Here is a 23,970-nt window from a genome sequence, read left to right on the forward strand (position 1 = left end):
GGTGTTTAGGCATTGCTCAGCTCGGCATTGCAAGGCCTGTATAACTGAGATGGCTATGTCCCATTTTCAAAACTGACGGGCACTTAGGAGCTGGATTCATAAAGGGATTTGGGTGCCTAATTGCCTCATTAGGTACCTAAATCCAACATTTAGGCACCGATGGCCACAAAACCATCACTCAGCTGCCACATAACCCTATAGGTACCTAAAGTTTCCTAGATGCCTATGTTTCTGCCAGTAGGTGGAGCAATGCCTAAATACTTTAAAAAGACTGGGCCTACCTGCCTTAGGCTCTTTTGAAAATACTAGCCTAACTCCAAAATAGGGAATTGAGTTGTCCCTGGCAGGTCCAATTTTCACCCTACATTTTGCTGCATCATGTTAACAATGCCAAGGAGTTAAACATTCCAGGAACAGAATTTTCACACTACATTTCCATATTGTGTGAAAAGATAAAAGTTTGTTCCGCATAGCCTCAAATACTCACTTTAAACTGGTCCAGTCGTCTCCTCTCCCACAAAAATTCCTTAGGCCTTGTTTGCATCTTTTCCAAATGTCTAAACTCCCCTTGCATTTCTCAAGATAACTTTTAAAAGTGATTTGATTTCTGTAGGAGATGGGCCCAAACCATCTTGGGTCTACCAAGCTTAAGGAATGTTCAAATTCAAATAATTTGTGCCTTGGGTCCATCTCCATTTGCTGTCTAGGAAGCGCAGGGCCAGGCATCTTGGAACCTGCAGATCTACCAGTCAAATCTCTCTCCAAGGTAGTTGGAATACGGCCCTTGCAATTGGCTACAGGAGCCCTAAGGCAATGAAGCAGCTGCATTGCCCCAGAGTAGTAGGGGCAAGAAGACTCCTTTTTCCATCACAATTCCCGTGTGCCTGGGAGCATAAGAGCTTTCCCTGCCGGCTGGTAAACAAAGTTCTACCAGCACCTTTTAATATTCTCATCTCAGTGAATAATCTGTGAATTCTGACTCTATCCCTTCTCTCGGGAGTTGGAGATATTGCTATAATATTTTTAGATTACCACTTCTATTTCAAATATTACCATCATAACTTTCTTCAGACTTAGTGATGGGTTAAAATCCATTACTAATGTAATAACCTGGTATATGGATTTGTGTACAGGCCCAAAGTCCAGAGTTTGGTCAAGAGGTCAGAGGCCTAGCAATAGCTAAGAGAAAGCAGAATAACTAAAGATCACCTTGCTTTTGCTAAGATATGCCTGGTCAGCAAAACACCAGAGGCTGGGGGCAATAATTGTGTCTTATTCAAAGTTGCAAATAGAACAAAGAAGCCCTGTTTCTGTTGTGTTAGTTTCTTCTGTAGGGAGATGTTCTTCCCACACATCCAACCGTGAGTTTATGAAAAGGTTGGAACATGTCAGTATAAGATACGGCCTCCTCCCACCTACCTTTCCCAGGAACCAATGCCTGCCTTAAAACACAAATAAGCAACCTGAAAGACAATCTTTATTGCCATATACGTTCATTGTTTCTTTGCTTTTACCCCTAGATATGTATCTGTTGGACAATCAAAGGAGCTACTTCAGTCCTATGGACCCCAAATTGAATCCAACATATATTCTATACTAATACGTTTATTAAAGTACTAATTAAATGCTAAATGTTAATTTGTTAACTTGAGACCATGGGCGGAGACATTATGTAACCTTTTGACCATTGGCTACTGTGCTAGCATGTCTTGCAGCTAAACCTATCCGGGGGTGTGGGACTGCCTACCCCATCATTTTCCCCGCCAATGGAAAATCCATGTATTCCATTGTAATCGATTGACAGCGTCTCTGAGCCTAATAAGCGAGGTGACACTCCGTCAGCTCTGTACGTAATAAACTCCTGTGCTTGACCTCTACACGGTGTGGATTTGTGTCCTTCACTTAGACTCTTAGTAATTGCCAGTTATTCCTCCTCTCTTGATTAAGATTTTTAACATACGAGCTGCTTCCATTTTCAGGAAGATGGTAGTCTCTTTATCCCCCTTTTATTTCTGATTGGAATTAGAAAGTAGTTAAAAAAATGAAAACTTTCACAATCCCTCCTCCCCGCACGCTCTTTGTCGTAAACATTTTGAACTGTATGAAATTTTCCTACCAGCTGTAGTGGGAACACTCCATAACTTCTCGGAGGCTGCAGTCCTGCCAATGATGACATATGGGTGCAAGGATTCGCAGTTGCACAGCTGCTTGCTAGTTTGGGGACTTCATTTATTACTTTTTGCAATAATAGCCATCCATTCTTCCTTAGGACAATGGCTCTCAATCTTTTCAATACTGGCACACCCTCACCTAAACCTCCTCCTACCTTGCTGGGGGATGCCCTTCCTATTTAGCACCCTTGACACCTGTTTGCACCTCACCTCTCCATAGCTCGTGACACCCAGGTCAAGCATCTCGACCTTGGGACATAGTGTAGATCTAATATGCCCTAGAAAGTGTTGCTGTCATTAACAAAAACCAAAACCATTCTTTTTGCCACAATACCCACATCCAAATAGCGTATTCCCCGGAGTCTTACACTCACCATGAATTTTATTTTCTATGTGCTACAAGTGTTAATCCACCTGACAAAGGGTGAATGGCGTCTATTGCTACCGTAACATGGAGCTTAAATGCAAAGACACCCAAGGAAGGAGAGTTCAAGTTTTTAAAGGCATTGATTTTTGTTTGTGCATTGTCTAAATTTACTCAGTTCTCACCTTTTAATAACACGCCATGTTCCTGCGGTAGGTATCTCTGAAGTCAGCTTGTGGCTACTACAGCCATTAGACGCCGTTTACTGAAATAACTCTGTTAAAGACTCATGTTTTATGCAGGCCATAGATGTAGTCCTATTGCTTTAACTTGAAAGCGCACCTTTCTTTCATGGTTGTAAGATGTTTGCTTTTCTATATTTTGCTCCTTTTTTTTGTTGTCGAACATGACTTAGCCTCTGCAGCACTATAGATTGCTATAGGTCACCAATTTTTCAATGAACTCATGTTTGATGCAGGGCACGAGCACAGTCTTATTGATTCAACATGAAGGAACACCTCCTTTCACAGTTGGACGCTTTCTTGTGTAGAAATATTCTGAAATATTTAATACACTTCATTTCTAGCCATGCATTGGGGCGTGAGGGGGATTATCCCACTAAGATTTTATTCAAAATAGAATTAAAACAACACACCAAATTCATTTTTCCAGTTAAAACTTTTGGTTTCACTACAGTGTTTAGGACACTTGAATTCTTGGAAATGTTTCCACAGTTTTGTTATACGTTGAGGCTTAGATCCTACCCTCTGTGGCATAGATACAGCCGGAAAGGCATAGAACCAGGGTCTGCAGGAGCTCTATCCACAGCTGAAAAGGAAAGAGTTCAACAACTCATGAGTTGCAGGAGCATGGTAAGTTGATCTGCAATTATGCAGTTGCACTGGCCATCCTTTTCCTTCCATTTGGCACCCAGTGATGCAGATGCAGTATCCATAGGCTGGAGTGGCAGCTAAGAAGCAGGGGAAGATACTGCTCTCTGCAAATACTCCTGTGCAAAGCCTGTTTAATTAGGCTTTATGCAGGGAGGAAGATTTGGGCCTCATGCCTCATCTTCTATGTACTGCATATTTCTGGTGACGTTTCTTTCTCATACATACTTCCTTAGCATTTGTTACCTTGAACCTACTCCTCCCCTCCTGAGACACTTAGTACCATATCCATTTTTAGGTGTCTCAAGCTGTTCCCTGAGATCATTGAAGCACTTTCTGAACTCAGCACTGATTGATGGAGAAATCATTCTTAAGGCAGTTGGGGAAGAGGACCTTAAAAGCGCTCCACAAAATTCTTCAGGATCATTGCAGGACACAGGAGGAGAAGAGACCTCTTGAGTCATCAAGTCCAGGCTCTTGCTATCGCAGTCAGCCCTGTCATATAATCCCATTCATAAACTTATCATGCTTCATCTTAAAACTAGTTAGGTTGTTTGCCCCCATTACTCCCACTGGAAGGCTGTTCCAGAATCTTGCTCCTATGGTGATTAGAACCCTTCTTCTAATTTCCGGCCTAAATGTATGCAACACCAGTTTATAACCATTCATTCTTGTGCCAACATTGTCATTTAGCTCAAATAGTTCTTGGTATTTGGCCTCCCGGCTGTGTTTATAAAGATTATCCTCTCCCAGCCTTCATCTTGCTAGACCAAACAAGCCATGCTCTTTTAATCCTCTCTTGTAAGATAGACTCTCCATTCCCCTGATCATCCCAGTCGCTCTTCTCTGCGTCTGTTCCAGGTTTAATTAATCTTTCGTGAACATGTGTGACCAGAATTATTCGAGCCCTTCCCAGCCCACCCCCAGACACACACACGACTTCCGTGGAAGTGTCAGAAAGGATTCATGGTCCTTTGCAAGCTCCTCTGTGTATGATTCAAACGGTCCGAGACTGGAGCCTGCCTATTGCAAGAATTCAGGAGCTCAAAGCTGGCACTAATACATTTCCCCTCACTAAAATTATTTACACTACACGAGACTATCAATAATAACATAAGGCGATTAAACAAGCCCCACTGTTCAGTTTTCAGAAGAACAGAAGGCCTCAGCAAATGGCTGCCTATTAGACTTTACACAACGGTACTCAACAACAACAATTAAAAAAAAGGCTGTAACCCAAATATTTATCATTACAGGGTATTCACTAAGGATGCTGGGAAACATTTATACAGATGCAGCTTTTGATTTATTAAAAAACAACGTGAAAGAATAATGGTCTGGTGATTAGCCTGGCCATTCTTATCTCTGTATTGTCTAAAATATTAGGGCTAGAATGTGCCAACCTCCTGCGTGGATGGAGAGCGGGCTAGCAGGCTGGGCACAGCCGCAGCGCTTGCTGTCCCCTGGCCCCAAGAACTACATGATGCTAGCACTGCTGCTGGACTCCTCAGAGAGGGCAGGGCCATGGTCTCACACCTGTATCGACCAGCTGAACTAACCCCAGGTGGGATGTGTGGTGTGGACACCCTGATGAACAGTGATGAACTGTGTTCTATGTTTTAGAAGCCACCAGAAACCAGTCACAGTAGCAGAGCATCTGTAGCTAGGCCATGCATGTTTGTGTATGCTCAGTGAGCATGGTTATTTGGGACCCTCTGGGGTAGTTTCTGCATAGTGGTGTTTCATTGTATAAAGAGCAAAAGCCCAACACCCTGCCATCTCTGCCCCCCCCCCCCGAAGGAGGCCCTCACACAGGGTGGAGTATGGGATGTGCCAGAGGTAGGAGACGCCATTGTAGTCGATGTGCAATTATGAGCATCCTATAACTTTCTCCAGGGCAAAACCAGCCCAGCACCGCACAGAATACAGTAGGCGCAAGCCATCACCTCCCCGTGCCTGCTTCAAGCACCAAAGCAGGGATGAATCAGAGCCATTGTACCTGGCTGAGAGGCTCTGCTCCTGTAATCTTTCCTTAGTCTCTTAGCAGCTGTATGCCTGCTCTCTGTAATGTGTAAAATGAAGCATTATTCCAAACATGGGAATGAATTATTTATCCCCAGGAAGGATTTTCTCCTTCTGTAGCAAGTGTCTCTGAGACTGGTCCCTTTGTAGCTTGGGGAAACCTACAAGACTGTGGCTGGTGTATAACAGGGACTCTTTAGCTAACTCTTCAGAGATACAGCTGTACCGTGCCATTCCCACTTATTAAAAACTTTGATTCACAGGAGGGAGGAATAAAAAGTGCACCAAGGCATTCTCCAGTGGCAATGTGTACTTTTGAAAGGCTTGTCTAAAACAAACATTCTGCCGGCAAGGAACAGTGGGCCGCCCTGTATACGCTTAATAACCAAATGCTGAATATCTTTTCTGATACCCCTTTTTGCACAGTTTCCAGAAGGAAACCATTTTAAGAGATCACCTTGGTGCACTGATTTGGGGACTTGACAAAATCAAAGCTTACATTTATCTGTAGTCTGTAGGTATATTATATTTCTTTGCAGCAGGCGGTGTGATCAGCTGGCCAAACAGCATTTGGGACTGGAAAAAATTCCAAAAGACTGAGGGCATAAAATGTCATCTAGAATGACAGACAGCAAGCACCAGGTAGGCTCATGCTGTTAAAAACTGGCTTGGAAAGTTTTTACGTGCTGGGCGTCGATGGAAAGGAGTGAATTAAGGAAAACAATAAGGAAGAACATACATTAACATCACCCTGAAGTGGGTAATGGGGAGTGTAAGAGATCAAAATAAGCACTGTGTGTCTTTAGATTTTCATTTAGTCTTTCAAATAAAAACATAGTGAGAGACCCTTTGGGGAGGGGTGGAAATTAAATCCAAACAGTATTTTCAAAAGGACCAATTGGAAAAGAGCAACTAAATAATGCATATGAATAGGAACTATCATTTCCTGCTAGCAGTTTATCCCACTTGACAACAGAGCTTAGAGCAGAGAACTCTGCTTGCTGTCAGTCCTGCTGGGTAATCTGCATTCTCTGCTCCCTGGCTAATGTCATTCTCTCCTCACTGCTGAGCTGTGCTGGATATTTGTACTAGTAACTAAATAAAGGATTACCTTTCAGAGTGTCCACAGCGTGGTTGTCTTCTTCAATTGTAATCTCGTCAAGGCTAGACAATGTTCTGTGCAGGGCGGGGTCTAAGCTCATTGCCAGCACTCTGCCAATAATATAGCAGTAAAATGCAAATAAATGCCTATATCCTCTTCATTAACGTGTATATTCATTTCACAACCCTTGTTTGATACTTGCGAGGACCTTTGTATCGTTGCTCGTTATTTGTCCATTTATGGCACAAATTATCTTTTCTTTGGCTTACCGCAGATTTCCAATTTGGACTTGCAATAATGGTTGTGGGTTCTTTGCAGTGGTCCAGTGTGTAGCAGGACTGTGTCATTCAACTTATAATGCAAGGACAGAACTGTGACCCTTTGCCCCATCTTGAGTCATACAGCACCCTCTAGCCGGAGCAGACTGGACATCCACTGAAAAACACACCAGCAGAGCATGACCTGAAGAAGAGCTCCAGTTGGTCCAATAAAAGATATTACCCCACCCACTTTGTCTTTCTAATATCTTGGGGCCAACACAGATACAACAACACTGCATGTACCAGCAGAGTAACGTTTAGTGATCGGCTATATCCTATTTAAAGACAAGCTGTACATAGTTTGAGGCTCTTATCCTTATTTTATGGGGGAAATAGTACTACTTGCATGAGTAAGGATTACTCATGGGCGCACAAGTTTAGCAGGATCAAGACTTAAATTAGATGAATACTCATCATCTTTTAAATTATTGTTCAGTGGTTAGAACGTCTCAGCACACCTTTGAGATCCACTATGAATTAACTGTGGGAAAAGTGACAAATAGAATTTAAAAGAGCTGGGGTCTACCCTGAAAACAAAAGGAACTGAATAATTTCTCCCAAGTTATGAGTTGTTGGCTAAAGCTGAGCGTATCACTTCTAACTCCTCAAGCATTAGCTCTATTGTAACAAGCCTGCCTTCAGAAGCCATCCTACCAACCCACCCACACATTAAGCACTTATTCTAAACCACAGGCTTCCCCAGTCTAATTACAACTATTGCGTCACCAAATGCCCTCAATCTGCATGAAGCGCTTCCACTGTTGTGGAGAATCTAAGCCTCCATTTTCTCAAAACAAAATGAAGTTTCTACTCATAAGGTTCTAAATAAAAAGCCCCAAATCTGAACAAAATGTAAAAAGATCGTGTTGACTGCCACAGTCTACAACAGTAGCTTTAAATGTGAACAGTACCCATTCATCCCGTAGGATGTTAACTCTGGAACCTATTGATGTCATTTAAAATGCCAACGCTGTTAACTGTGTCACTGCCGATCATTTTAATAGAAGCACCCATGCTGGCTTATCCAACAATTACAAACTACTAACCACACCTTCCCAGTAGCTAAAAGCCTCAACATCCACCTACCCAGATGCCAAAATGTATCTTCCATGCTGGCAGCTTCTACAACATCACATCATGTTGTCCATACAAAATTCTGTAGCACACTGAAAATTTAAAGGCAGAGTAAAATCAACTGAATCCAATATCCAAATAAATAACAGAAGGGCTATTTGTTTTTGTATTTAATTCAGTGAAAGCCGCCATGTTTTAATTCCCCAGGAACTGCCAGCGAATTTCCAGTCTGTCACACCGGAGAGCTGCAACATCCAGAGGCTTTGTCGCAAAATTTAGGTGCCACTTGATGCTGAACATAAGGACCTCGATCATAAATATTTTAATGAGGATTTTAAACCATTACTTTATGCTTATGAGCACTACATGGACCCTGCACTGAGGACCTGATTCCCATTAACACTAAGGAAACTTTACACCACTCTGGCAGTGAAAGTGGATCTTTATCTAGCAATATAAAAAGGCCTTAAAGTGATGCCAGTGTAAATGAGAATCAGGCTCTAAGAATCCATGGGGGAAAACAAAATGCCAAATCCTGCCATCTTTATTCAAGCCTTAGGAGCTGTTTCCACCGAAGCTAGTGGGGGATTTGCTGAATAAGGACACCAGGATTTAGCCCCAAGAAGCAAGGGAAAGAAGGAAAAGGGCCACACAGCGTGAACATCACCCATTTCCCATCTCTTGTATCACAGAGTTAGTTAAATTAAGCATGAAAAAAATAGTGTAAATTGCCCAATTGGTGTCAGCCCAATAAATCGCTGATGTTCTTTCTGATTGGATTTAAATAAAAAAAAAGCCTGAAAAAACACAGTCGGGTGCCAGTTCTTTAAGGAAGTCTTGTGCTCAACAACAAGGATGCACAGCTTTCCAGTTGCCTGTACATTTCACCTCCTACAGCTCTACCTATGAGGAAAACAAGATCATTTTTATTCAAGTTTCCAGTTCCACATGACGGGAATGCAAAAAGAGACCTCTCCCCCTGAAGGAGAAAGGTTGCTGGTATCTGTCAATGGCAGGTGCTTTTTATGTCAAATAAATTTACTGTAGGTACTTCAAAATGATGGTGGCGTGTCAGCCTCATCAGCTCTGTCTTCAAGTCCAATTATACCTCTCCAGGGAGTGCATCTCGGAACACATTACCAAAATGCAGGTGTGGATCAATTAAACTACAAAACATACAGCTTTCAAAATCTGATTAAGGCCCACAGAACCAAGGGAGCGCAAAGTGAGGGCCCGATCCTACAAGGTGCTGAGCACCTTCTGAGAGCTGCCAACATTCCCAGGACTTTAGCAGGAGATCAGAGCCTCAGCGCTCCTTGACAGGCACTTAACACATTTCAGGATTGGGCCATTAAGGATGACGACATCTCTTCTATCCTGCTATATACCTAGATAGCAAAACGGAGTACACAAATCATCTTTACTCACCCCTCAGGGGGCGCTCTGTCATATGCATAGCATTATTTCCACCCTACATCCATCCCAAATGGAGCAGGAGCTACAGGGGCATGTATCATTCCTTCCCACCAGGTTCCACCAGAGTGGGCTGTATTACCTTTTTCATGGAAGGAATTATATAACCCCACTGTCTTCCATACAGTCGCCTGGCTGTAGCTGAGACCCCTAAGGGTATGTCTACACTGCAGCTGGGACAGTGCTTCCCGGTGCGGGTAGACTGATACGCTAGCTCTGCTCGAGCTAACGCACTGAAAAAGGCAGTGTGGCCATGGCCACACAGCTGGCGGCTCGGCCTAACTTCCCAAGTATGTACTCAGGGATCAGGCGGGTTGTTTTAATTACAGGAAAATAACATTTGGAAATGTGAATTCATTTTCCGAGCACGAACAATAGTTGAAGCGGTATAAAGCCGCAAACTCCAGGAGGTTCACACATCCCTAATTAAAATGTTTAAGTGGCCCATGCATTACAGTTTATAAAGCAAAATTAATTTGCTGCAGAATCTGAGGTGAAAGCTTTTAAGAGTTTACCATTTTCTGCCCACAACAGTTTGCTATTGCTAAACTTGTTCTGGCTAATTTGGCCAGTGTTCTCTCAGTTCATCTCTTAATATGAAATATTCAGTGTTTATCCTCAGCAATATTACACTTCAGACTCACATAAAATACTGAAGCACTCGTTTCCCAGGATTAGGATCAATGCCCTTTTACACTGTTTGCTCTAATGGCAGCCAAATACTAAAGCCGCTGAGTTTTGTCTTCCTCGCAGCAGCACCTCTGCTGAAAGCTGTGTGACTGCACGTCATCACACGTGTTCTCCTCCCTCAGACAAGACATTCCAACTACCTTTGAAGACCCTGTGCATTTAAAAATAGCTTCCAGAAGACATACACGTTATGCCATAAGCTGTCTAAAAAGTGCCAGGCTAATAAATCTTTGCTATATACCATTGTGAAAGTGTCGGGTCTGCCTTACAGCTTTCATGTATTTATCGTCACACCACCTTTCAGAGGTAGGGAAGTAGTGGCATCCCCATTTTACAGATGGGGAGCTGAGGCACTGCAAGGCTAGTGGCTAGCTCTACAAAGGAAATGAGTGGCTAACTGCCACTTTAGGCACCTACATCCAAAATTTAGATCCTCGAGGTAGTCATTCCACTACCACTCTCACCTGAAGGGCCCATTCGGGTGGGCATTTTCCGAAGCTGCCTAGCAGCTAGTGCCCTACCCAGAACAATGGGGGTGCTCTTGCCTTCCGCCCCCACGCCCCCCAACTTTTAGTCCAGTGGTTAGAGCACTCCCCCAGGATGTGAGGGGCCCAGGCTCAAATCCCCACTCTGGCTGATGTGGAGCAGGGATTTGAACTCTGGGCTCGTCCTCCCAGGAGAGTGCCTGAATCACTGGGTGATGGGTGAATCTCCCTCAATCTCTCTTGTTGAAACTGTTCTACTTGATATAAAATCCTTACATACTTATTGGAACAGAGACTTGAATTTGCGTCACCTAGGTCGCTGGGGAGTGCCTTAAGCACTGGGCTACAGAGTCATTCTCTCATTTTCTCTGGCCCAATGACTAAGTATTTTCCATCCTACGGCTTGGTGATACTGGTCCAGTGGCACCAATTAGCGCCTTTTTGGCCTTCTCCCTATCCTGAAAAAGACTGACTGGACCTGGGGTCTGAACCCACTAAATGGAAACATCTCACTCCCATTGGCTGAGGCAGTTTCAGGGCAGCTTGCTGCCCATGACCATCTGTACTGTGGAGGGATAGTGTTGGCATCTCCTGTTCTGTCTGTGCTGAACCTTTCAACAGCACTGAACTAACTGACTTTAAAAAAAAACTGGCTAAAAGGCATGCTGTAATAAACCAACTGATACCAAGGTAAATCCATCAACCAAGCTGGCATCATATTTCCACTGCTTCCAGAAAGGGTTGAGTCCTGGGGTGAATTATTTCCTTGAGAGCGATGACTGGCACTGAATAAAGCTCTTAGGTAGTCTGGTGACAGACACTATAGAAATTATAGACTGATAGATAAGATTAGCCTTCATATTCCTTGTCCATGTTATTTACAGTAAGTTTCACCCTTGATCAGCGATGTTAATGGCAAAGCAACAGAGGGAAAATGGTGGGTGCTGAGCACCCACCGGCAGCCCCCCTATCAGCTTCCCCCCGCTCCCCAGCGCCTTCTGCCCACCAGCGGGCCTCACGGATCAGCGCCTTCACCTCCCTGCCCGAGCCTCCCGCCCACGGCGATCAGCTGTTTCGCGGTGTTCAGGAGGCTCTGGGGGGGGAGGGGGGAGCAAGGACACGGCGCGCTCAGGAGAGGGAGCGGAACTGGATGGGAAGACGCAGGGCGGGAATGGAGCAAGGGCAGGAAGAGGCAGGGGCAGGAAGAGGCAAGTGGGGGTGGGGCCTTGGGGGAAGGGGTAGAGTGGGGGCAGGGCCTGGGGCAGAGCACCCCCCTGGAACATTGGAAAGTCGGTGCCTGAGGCTGGTGAAAGAGACAAGCTTTCAAGCTGCACAGAGCTCTTCTTTGGGCCTGAAGTAGCTCTGTGTAGATCGAGCGCTTGTCTCGGTCACCAGCAGAGCAGCTGGTCCAATAAAAGATATGACCTCACCCAGCTTGTCTCTCTCATATCCTGGGATTAACACAGCTACATCATCTCTGCAAACATTGCAATAATTGGAAGTTTGGAGCCTTAACTACCTTTGTGGATCTGGGCCAAAGAGTCTTAATTCTGTCACAAAGACATTAAAAACCTATCAAAAAGAGCCAGGCCCCTTATGTGGCTGATCCACAGAGAACATGAGTCTGTAACAGGCCCAGCTAAGGAGCATTAGCTCAAGTGGGAGCACTTCATGCTTTTAGCTCCAGAGGGTCCTGTTCCAATCCCTGCTATGGCAGCTGTCACATATATGCTTAGCATGTCACTGAAAAATTACTATCCTGAAAGGCCCTCAGCCACCTGGCTCTGAGTATGGAACAAGTGGGGGTTGCGTACCCCTTCATCTGCGCTAATGCAGGGTTGCCATTCTGCACTTGGACACTTGAAAGGACCTCCTGCCATGTAGGTAACAGAGAGGCTGAATCTATTTAAATAGTCCCCTTAGGCCTTTAGCCCTAGGGGCAACATTTTCAGAATTTGGGCGCCTTGGTTTTCAGATGCTCCAAGCGCCCATGGTCTCCCCACCTCAGCACCTCTGAAAATCACAGTAGTCATGTTCAGGCGCGTAACTGTAGTGACCCGGGTCTGAAAAACATTAGCCTCCGCAGTTAGCCCATCCCACCGAGACATTACGATTTAGTTGTACTGCAGTCGCACCTGGGGGAGGCCTAGTCACGAGCCAGGACCCCATTGTACTAGGTGCTATACAAACACAGAAGCGGAAATGGTGTTTACACTTATTCCTGTTCCAGAAAAGCTCATTCCCAGATGTATTCCTTATCTTGACGTAGGCCTTAAGGACAGGCTAGCAGGGGAGGGGTGGAGTATGTGTGACCCCCCTTCTCTCCTATGGGGTTTCTCCTTCCCCCCGTCATGTTTCAATCTATGTCAACCACCAGCTCTACTGTTCGTTACAATATCAGATAAAGAACTGAAGCCCTGTTAGCTACAGCTAGACAGGAAGTAGTGGGTGGTGGGAGGGGAAATTAGGTCTTCTACTGCTTTACCATTAATTATGGAGGATTCAAGATACGGTTTGCGGTACTAAAGCAGTGGGCAGAAATGGTTTGAATTTGACCTTCATCATAATTAGGCAGCATATTACCAGAAAGTGAGGAATAATGCATTAGAGTGCTTTCCTCTGGCAAGCTAACAAGGGACATGCATTCTCTCACAGTCCTCAGGATGTTATGACACTGGTGTTTTCAATATATGCTTCTGCTTAGGCAGAAGGCGCCTGATCCTAAGTACAGGGTGTATCATGAGTAACTGTGCTGAAATCAGTGGCATTGCATGGGTGCGAGATCTGAATCAGGCCCTGTGAATCTAATAAGTGTGGTTGAGAGTCCATTCAGTAAAGAAAAACTGGGCTAAATTCCTCTGTGGTTTAACTCTACTGAAACAAATGGAATTACAGCACAGATGAATTTGGCCCATTGGTCTGGCCCAGTGACTGTTCCATTGTCACATTCAGCCAGAGAGAAAGAAAGAAAGGCAGTGAGAATGTCCAGGGGTTATGGCCCCAATTGGGGACCCGGGGCCCAGGCCCCGCTGTTACAATCACTCTTTCATTATTTATCCACTGTGGAACAGCTTCCACAGGAGAGACTGAGGGAGCCCCACATGACAATGTGCATAGCTCCAGTGGTTACTGCACTCTCCAGCGAGTCAGGAGACCCCTCTTCAAATTCTTTCTCCCCCTCTGGCAGTGGGGACTGAACCTGGGTTTCCTACCTCCAGGGCAAGTACTCAACCGCTGGGCTAACCGTCATAAGGTGGGCAATAGGTAGCTCCCTGAGCACACCTACCAGATCAGGTCCTGCACTCGACTTAGGAAACTGAAATGCTTTGAGAGAGACGTAGCAGTGTGCATGTCCGGAGGCAGAAACTATAGTCATGAGTGAGTTTAGGTGGCTACAGGATTCAGCGGGAGTTTTGTGGATCACAGTGGAGCCAAAACTGGGATTTAGACACCTAAACTCAAGACTTAGGCACCTTTTTGGATCTGGGCCCTACATATTTATACAGCACCCAATCAACATGGTATCTAGGCAGCTGTAAATGTATACATACTTGGTAACACACATAAATAGTACATGGCCAGGTTATGCTCATTTACATCAGTGTAAATCCAGAGTGGTTTCACTGAATTCAGTGGAATTACATCACTGTAATTCAGAGCAAAGACAGAAATAAGCAAAAAGGATTGTCTCATTAACAATCTACTAACTCATAATCTACCAAAGAGACATAAAAGGTTAAGAATGCAATGCTCTCGGTTCTGGCCAACAGAATATGACATCTCTGCAATTAGGACGGAACAATACAGGATGGAATTAATGGTGTAAAGAAGCACAAAACTAGTAAATTACATCCAACCCAACTAACAACTTTTATGAGAGGGTTTAACTTTGTATGGCACATGGAAATGTGTCTGGAAGTGAAATCAATATGGACTTTACAAAAGGTGCTTATCAAGGGGGGCAGCTACATGTTCTTTCTGAAATAGATAGCGAACCCCTCTGCCCGTGTCCGTGCTAAATTCCAACTCAGATCATTAACAATCGTGAGTTCGAGCCTGCTAAATTCCCAACTAAAAACCACATTCAGATGGAATTAAGGCGGAGAGAACATAGCAATCATCTGGGGTAAAATACATTATGAGGTTGTTGCAATTATCCAAAAAAATAAAATTACTCCCACTTTTAGGCCCCTTTACATGACTAAGGTGAGGTAAATTGGCCTTAGTATAAATGAGATTCAGACCTCTTGCCTTTGGTTAATTACATAATTAGTAATATAATGGTCTACCTGTTCTAATAGCCAAAGGGCGTGCATGGTCCCGTGGTCCCAGGTGAGAGTCTCTTCTATCAATTATCAATCTATCAATTTGATGCCAGAAGGTTTCACATAGCAGGCTAAATTAAGCACTGATTTACACCCTGTTCAGTCTCTGAAGCAAATGGGATAATATAGGGTGCTGGATTTGATCTACTGTTCTAAGGCCTGATCCAAACCCTAGCCAAGTCAATAGAAAAGTCTCCCATTGACTTGAATAAACCTAGGATCAGGCCCTTAGTTCTTATTCTGCCCGAGAATAAAACCTATTTTGGAAAAAGAAAAGAAAAGCAATCAAATGGCAGGAGCCTCGCTTTCACAAAGTGTATAAATTCACCACTGCAACTGGAAAGCTTGTCTCTTTTCTTAGAGGTCATGTCAAGCCTTATTTAGTTGCCGGCTCCAGTGGACCTTTTAAATTCAGGAACCAGAACAACTTCATGCCCAGCTTTGACAGCATACCCATATGGAGGGCTGCTGCTTGAACTAACTGGATTTTAACCAGGCAGTGTTTTGAAATGTAACACCTCCCTATAGGCTGCAGATGTTAATTTTATTAGGGAGGAAGTCTTTTTCCTGACCTTTTTATGTCTAACGTGATCCAATCTTCTCTAAGCACAGAAAATTCTGGAACTAGTAGACACTTTACTAATACAAAAGGTAAGTCCATAAGCTCTGTGTTACAGACCTGTATCTGGTTTTCTGAAGTGAAAAAAACCCCTCAGTTCTTGAGTTTACAAGAAAAACAATTCACTGTGAAAACAACAAGGAGTCCTTGTGGCTTATAGCCCACAAAAACTTATGCCCAAATAAATTGGTTAGTCTCTAAGGTGCCACAAGGACTCCTCGTTGGTTTTGCTGATACAGACTAACACGGCTACCCCTCTGAAACCTGAATTCATTGTGAAGTGATAAATAACAGAGCCACTAATCAGATAAGAACAGCAGCATGGTACATAGCAAAAAAATAAAAGTGAAATTTATAGCAGGCGACTGTGCTCCTTTGAAAATCAAGTTGGTCACACGTGGAGATATTCATTCATGTTTCCTCTGGTAAAGACTTCAAAGAAATTGGGTTGAAAGCAAAAAGGAAGTGTGATTTTATTTCAGTGGATATACTGGGAAACAGAAACACATAAGGCCTGACTGAGTCTCATTTACACTAAGGTCCATTTACACACATTTGGCAATGCGACTGGATCAGAAAGCGGTCACAAATTTAATTACACTGCCAGAGTGGTGAAACCTGGAGTCACATTGCAAATGAGAACCAGGCCATTAAAGTTTACAAACATTTTACTTAAATGCACAACAAATAACCCCTCCCCATCAACTCCCCCTGCAGCTGTACTGTAAATTGGTATCTGATAGATAACTCAGAAATTATTTGTGTTCGTGAAAACGAGAGCTAAGTGTGCACCCCCCAAAAAATCAAAAGCAAGCAAACGTTGCCTGGCTATAGATTTTGTCACCAACTTAGGTGATGGGTTGGAGTTTCTGGTTAGAGTGAATCAAAAAATACAAGCAAACCTGAACAAACGTGCACAAAGCCGGCTAGCATTGGTCTGGGAACGTGAAAACCTCAACTGATAACATAATTAAGGAAGCTGCAGTCAGGAAAAATTGTTTGTGGATAAAATACTGTGTTGAATTTGATGATGAGGGTGATGTAGTATGATTTCCAGACTTCAAGACTCAAAGCCTGTTTTTGTGGATACAGACTAACACAGCTACCCCTCTCATACGTCGTATGATTTGGTTCAGATCCTTCCAGACCTGACAATAGAACATCACTGTAGTTCTTTAATCAATTACCTTATGTAGAGAATTTGAATGGAATTTGAATTGAAGTGCATGTTGAGTCCAGTACACATTTCAGCACAATTCCTTTTTGTCCACACGTGGCATAAGAGAATTTGCTCACGTCATAAAATGCAGCATGCCAAAGTATGTCTTGGGGTTTTTGTTTTTTTTGTGATTTTTATCAAGACTTACAAGATACTGATGAAAACACCTCCTCTTCTAGTAACACTTCTACAAACACCTTCTCTAATTTGACAATAGATACCCTAAAATTTCACCAGTAATGTTACAAAATAAATTCTTTAACCCACTCCCCTTTATTGTCTTTGGAGATAAATTGAAATGTGTTTGGTTACCACATACCAGATGCAATGGCTGATAATGAAGTCATTCCAAGTTTTTTTTTAAATAAGACGAGAGGGTGAATTTTTGGATCCGGTGAAAATCCATGTACATATACTTCAAAATGAATAATAGGTTGACGATATACATTTTCTTGTTCTCCTAAGATAGCATGAAAAATTCTCTGACAAAGTATATGCTATCTACTAAGACCTCTGTGGTCTTATCTACAAAAAAGGTTACAATGATGAGTTAAAATACTAAGACACGGACTTTGGTGCTTCAAATAGCAATCTACAGAGAACATATAAATATGGTCTGTCAGATCTAGAAATGTATTTAGAGAAGACACAATTACTATCCAGAAGACCAGAAGGAATGTTCTTTCTCAAAGGCTGCAGAGGTAGTTAATATTAAAGTTCCTGGGTCACAGGATATCTGTTTGCAGAAGAGGTAAGCGTAGAGCCTTATCTTCTGTAACAGGTGTGTCCATGCAACTCAGACAAAGAAAAACAACTACCATTCCAAGACTACTCTTTGAAAACTCCATAGAGGTAGGGATAAAGGTAAGATAAATCCTACTCAGATCTGATGCTTATGCACCACCAACAAAAAGCAGACATAATAGACACACAATTCCAGTTAAAATGCTTTTCTACCCTTATGTCTACATAATAATAATTTGTATGACTTTCTTTTATATGGTAATAACAGTGGCAAAGTTATACAATCAATGACTTGAAAAGGTCATATTTACAATGCCTTTGTCTCGCCAGTGATTGGTGTTAATGTAGAGGGAACCGATTTAACCTATTACATTTGAAAGCAAAGTCTGCTTTTGCTACAGTAGGTGGGACAAGGTGGTTTCAAAAGTCATAGATCTTACTATAAAGAAGTTTTTTTTAAAAAAAATCTGCTTTCTTGTGTACCAGGTGGCATAATGTATCAGTGCAAGAAGTCTTTCATCTCTGGAGAACTCAGTTCAAGTCCTTTGCGGTGAAATCTTGGCCCCACTGAAGTCAACTGGAATGTTGCCATTGACTTCAATAGTACTGGAATTTCACTCTTGGTCTAATTGTCACTCTTATACACATCACAAAGCCACCTCGGAATTTGGTAAAGTGCAATGTCTTTGCTTAGGAGAAGCTCTGGACTGGAAAAACAAGGTCAAAAAGGTCAGGAGTGTATTAGCAACCTGGCAATATATCAATCCTAGCAACTCTTACTATTTATGTAATAATGGGTGCAGAAGGACTGCATGGCAACAAGGGTGCCTGAATGACGGATTGATTCTTCCCAAGTATAACACCAGACAGCATGTGCTTCCCCCTCAGCAGCATTGATCTGCTAGCAAGCAAAAAAAGAAGCAGGGCCACGATTCCATTCTCCCTCTTTTGGTGGTTCAGCACCACTGAGGGCCGTGCACTCTCCGTGTTCAAGCATTCATGCTGTACAATCCAGGGATTCACACCAGCCTCTCTGCTAGGCACACACGCAGCACCTGCATTGCTGGGTTCCACAATACAGAAGGGGCATGCTCTCCCTGCATAACTTCCAGAAATCAAATGCCCTTTTGAACACTGACACTGGATCTTTTCTGGGTGGGATTCCATGACTGCAAAGTTGAGGGCCTGAACTGCCACAGAGAGCACAAGGACAGAGATTGTGGTTGGCTTCTGTTCAGGGGCACGATGAGGTGGGGCAGAAAGGGGAAGCTCCATCTCTCCACTTTGCACACCTTAGTTTAGCCACCATACCTTTATGACGTCTTCATCAGCTGATTTACATTCAGTGGACTCTGAAACATCGATCACAGAACCATCCTCGTGCACAGCAACAACTTTCACCGGAACAGATACCATCTTCCCTGTCAGAATGGCCGTGTTGAGGACTTCTGTATCCTACACATACACACACATGCACAAAAAGGGGATGCATGTTAAAGAAGCATGGCCACTGGGCAGAATGTAGACATTTCCAGTGTTGTCGGAAATTAGTCATGATGCTTATTGACCTTCATCCTTGACTGGCAATTTTAAAAATTAGGTGCACTGCTAAAGTAATTTGATGATACAAAATAGCAAATTATTAATACACCAATAGATATCGCCAGCATGATGCAATAAATCAGGTTTGTTCTGCATTCTTCTTAATGCTTTGCAGAAGACAGGGTCATATGTCACAATCTTTATAGAGCTACACAAATCTTTCCATCCCTACCTCCCAAGTTATGTCAGTGGTTGTAGATGTGGATACCAAGTGTTACGATAAAAGGACTCCCCCACCCCCCATTGTTTCCCAAATTCTCCTTAAAAGACGTGCCTGTTAAGTGGTTTCCTTCTCTGGGGGCTTGAGTGAAACCTTCATTTCATGTCACATTAGAAAGAGATGTGGCACCAAAAACAACAGAATGCCAAATGCAAATTTTAAAACCTTTCCCCATCAAAATCCCACCTGGAGACATTGTACTGGCCATGAAGCCATATTTACATTCTTTGTTCTCCATTAGGTAAGGCATAAACCAGATGTTTTGTGCAGTAAATGACTGTTTAATGTTCATTTATGTTGATCAGTCTCATTTATAACCAGCTGTCATCAAGTAGGGAGGGACAGCATGAGTAAAAGAAATAGATGACAGAAGCAGAAGTGAAAAAACAAAACAAAAACCCTGCAAAGTCCTTACAAGGACTACAGATTGAGCAAGAATGAGAACTGAAATGTATCACCTTGTGGAGAAAAAAATGTAGATTGCAGAAGACATATAGGATCAAATTCAGGCTGCTTCATCCATGCCAAAACCATTGGTGAGCAACCTGCAAACCATATACAGTCAGACATTATACATATACACACACAGTAATATGCTTGTGTGTGAATATATGTAATATATCCTAGGACCCATACATAATGGTGAGGTGATGCCCCTGTGATAAGTTGCATTTCACCTGGACCATTTTATCACAATGCCATTTTCCAAGTCATTCTTCCATAAAGGACTTTTTTCTTCAAAGGATCAGGTAGAAAAATACGTCCCACAAGGGACATAATTAACAAGTACAGCTGAATAATCCTACTTTTGAGAACTCTTTCCGGTGGGGAGGGGAATATGAACCACATAACTCTCCACTCAGGGCCTGATCCAAAGCCCATCAAAGTTAATGGAAAGACTCCCATTGACTTCAAAGGCTTATATGGGCCCGGCTGATCTCACCTATGTCAGTTTTGCACCAGTTATTATACCAGTAACCAGCAGTTGTTCCTGCTTTACACCAGTGTAAGCGAGAGGAGAATTGGGCCCAACAAGCTTCATTTTAAAAACCAATTGGTGATTATCAGCTACATTGACATCATCTTTGGCACTACTGAAGGTTAATGCAAAGATTACAAAAGGATTGTTATTCCTTTTGTACACTTCATCTGAACTGGGAAGCTGAGGACGAGAATAGGTCTAAGAATTGACACATCACTAGCCCGTTTATTTTTGGATGTTCTGAAATACTTTTATCTTGATCTTGACATAAAGTGTTGCCCTGTGTTCCTCTCAGCATGTTGAGAAACTCGCCGTGCTGATTAGCAGTTGCTGCATCACAAAAATAAACTTCACTGGGAGGAAAAGTTATAATATAAAATCAATATCTCAGATGCTTGGATCCAGTGTTGTGCAACTACAATAGACTGTGTTAAGACCTTTTTACGAGTTAACTATTTTCAGACTCCAAAAATGTATTTCCTCTGTGAGAAAGAGTGTGAAGTCTGAACTGAACTAATTGCCTGTCCATAAGATATATATATTATATATTTTTTAAAATGGATCTTTGACAAGTAACAACATTTCAGAGAGACTCAAGTAGGTGTCTTTTATATCTTTGTAGTAGGGCTTGTTAGAGACGAACCATTTCCTGAATTTAACATGTCTATAGTGATTATTACTGACAGTGCCTGAAATCTACAGAAGGGTAATAACATTGATTTACAGGTCAGCTGGCATAAATTGGCAGAACTCCACTGAAGCTGGTGAAACTATGCCAAGCTTCACCAGCTGAGGATCTTAACCACAGAGACTAAAAGTCCCAGATGTGAAATGGTAAACACCCGTGTCTGGCTTCTCTAAACTGAGGCTTTTTTTAAAAAAAGTATAGATAGCATACAAAAATGGAATTCTATTAACTCATGTGGGAGCTGCATATTCATATTGCCTGCTCTATCCCTGAATAATAATTACATAAGTGTTTATCTCTAATTCCTTCTCTGTACCTGAATGCATTAGCACTTCAGCAGAGCTTTTCTTAATTACAACTGTAACCTGCTAATAGTGTTTCTTTGTTGTCTGAAGGAATCTACTTCTTACCCAGCCTAGGCTAAATTAAAATTTAATACAACATCAGGTCGCAACAGAACTAGGAAGCAAATGACAGCTGTTTAATTAAAACCTAAACCTGATCAGATGGCACTACTGAGAGAAATACTCTAGAGGAAGAGTAGAAAACTACCAAAACTCCAGGCCAGGATAATGGCTTTATTTGAATATGAATAAACCCTATGTGCATCTACTGTAAATGTTTACAACTCATTGCTTTGGACAAACCGGGGAGTGGGGAAATATGAATGGGAGACTTGTCAAGAGTCATGATAAAGCTGTGATTGCCAACGTTCCCTATTAACATGGTGTGTGCGTTACCGAGAGTAGGGATTATTGAGGAATGACTGCCGTGGATATTAATGAACCCCCCTCTACGAAACCCACAAGAGTGGTATGAAAAGCCCAAATAATTAGGCTTTAAATAGCTGTGCTGCATAGCGCGGTGTCTTCCCCTGAAACACGTGGTCATAGCCTGGCCGAGGGGCTCCGCCGGGCCGAGACTTGCATCCCTCACCTGTGGTGGAGGTTCTTGGCCAACAGATCAGCGTAGCAGTTCAGCTAGTGCTACACTGTGTCGGATAGCTATACATACCCTACACGTCACCGCCAGTGTAGACAAGGTCTATTCCAAAGCCAGAAATTGAACTCTTAGTCTCCTTAGTCCCAAGTCCAACACCTTAACCACAAGAGCATTTTTCTTCCCCACAAGTATCCGTGAGCAGCCATTCCGCAAACAGCCTACCCCTATCTGCACTGCGTTGCTTAAGTAATGCAGAGGACCTTCTGCTGGCCCTGTACACGAGGATGAATATCAATCCTAATGATTAATGGACAGGCCGGCTTATTTCTTAGAGGTTAACAAAACATGTGGCAGTACAGTAAATCTAATAAAAACACTCAATTGTAAATCAGGAGGGAAACTTAAAGCCAGCCCTGTTCTGCTGACAAATGTTACAGCTAAATGCCTTTTGGCATTTAGTTGAAATGATTGTCTTTAGTGAAGAAGGCATGGAGATGAAACATGTCTGCAGAATTGCATTCCTTTATTATTTTTATTTTTCCCCCTGTGTGTATCTTGTGAAAAGAAGTTTGTAACATTGGAACTAATCTTTTGGAACCCATTCTCCAGTCCCATAATGGCACCTCTTAGAAATTACAAGGCAGGTTGTGACGTGGGTTTTTTTAACCTCATTAGATAAACTATTCACCACCGATTGCTTCAGATCAAAGAGCAAGGCAATGTAAGACTATTAAGCAAGCTTAATATATAAATTAGATGATTTGCTAAAATTATTATAATCCAAAACAATTCTGGTGTACTTTTCCCTCATAGTTGAATGGTGTTGTAGGATTCAAATATATATTAATGAACCCCACTTGGTGGAAAGCTATTTATATTTTCCACTACCGCATATCTGTTGAGACTCACAGGTAAAATCTGCCACTTTCTCACCCAAGGGTGAGAACGTACAACTGAGATTATGTGTTTATTAAACATTAGTGAACATTTACAATCTTCCATAAGTGCTCATTGTTCTTTGAGGGGTTTTTTCCCTAAATTAATCCAGTTACACTCCATTGACTCTGCCTTATGCCAAGTGGCCAGTCTCACACTTTAATGCCAGTAGAAGAGCAGTGAGCTTGGGCAATATCTGATTATTCACTGGTCATACTTGGGAGCCTGATCCTGCTGTCCTCACATGCCCAAGACTGAAACCAACAGGGGTTCTGCATGGGAAGGGACTGCAAGATCTTAAATTACAAATTTAGCTATCTTTAGTCACCTTGAGCAGTACCTTAATTCATGCATAATTCTGTTGATTCCACTGGGACTACCTATGCAGTCATGTACAATTCTCTACATACATGGGTGGCAGAATCAGGCCCAGAAGGATCTGTATGCCCTGCCCCCCGCCCCCAACATTCATTCATGTCACTAGAAGGTCATATCCCTGCTCCTCTACCCTTTCTCAGGCTCCAGCTGTTTCCTCGTGAACATTTTATAAATTGTATCATTATTAAGAACGATCAACTATGACAGATGGTAAATCACAAATACTGCAGGCTATCATGCCAAAGTTAAAGGTCATCCTTTATCACTTTTGTCTTCCTGCATAATAGATTTAATTCATATTGGGATTCCCAAGGAAGAAGAGGCAGGAGGACACATCCTGCAGACAAAGTTAAGGTAGATTAAACTATAGACGAGAAAGAGGTTCTTAATCGCAGATTCTTCTCGTGGCCCTTATGCAGCACATATCAGCCTAATTCAATATTATTCTAGATGTATATTATAGAGTGCACTACTGTAACACTTGATCTCACACAAACACATATCAGCAAACATGTTTGTTCACAGATTCCAAAACGAAATTTTATTTACTGTCTTATCTCCTAACAAAACATATATTGGAGGAAACTGATTCCTTAACTTGTGTCCTATACACAGCATGTGCTAGGATCTCAGAGGTGTCAGCTAGAATGGCAATTGTATCGTGAAATTCATGGAGGTCAAAGCTGAGATTTCTGATGTTTGCTATCCTTTTTATAAACTTGCT

At 42.6% G+C, this 23,970-nt stretch overlaps 1 protein-coding gene and 1 long non-coding RNA gene across 3 annotated transcripts in view; one reads left to right on the plus strand and one right to left on the minus strand.

Moving 5' to 3' along the window:
- LOC141999266 (uncharacterized) overlaps positions 1-23,970 on the plus strand; it is a 124,201-nt gene that overhangs the window by 90,320 nt on the left and 9,911 nt on the right. The gene's annotated exons all lie outside the window — the stretch shown is intronic.
- TMEM132B (transmembrane protein 132B) overlaps positions 1-23,970 on the minus strand; it is a 356,630-nt gene that overhangs the window by 40,427 nt on the left and 292,233 nt on the right. For both annotated transcript variants that reach the window (XM_074972494.1, XM_074972493.1), the window contains exon 5: positions 18,810-18,953. In XM_074972494.1, the coding sequence (XP_074828595.1) occupies positions 18,810-18,953 (144 nt within the window). The remainder of the gene's footprint in view (positions 1-18,809; positions 18,954-23,970) is intronic.

Source organism: Natator depressus, chromosome 15 (genome assembly GCF_965152275.1).
Source record: "Natator depressus isolate rNatDep1 chromosome 15, rNatDep2.hap1, whole genome shotgun sequence".
NCBI lineage: Eukaryota > Metazoa > Chordata > Testudines > Cheloniidae > Natator > Natator depressus.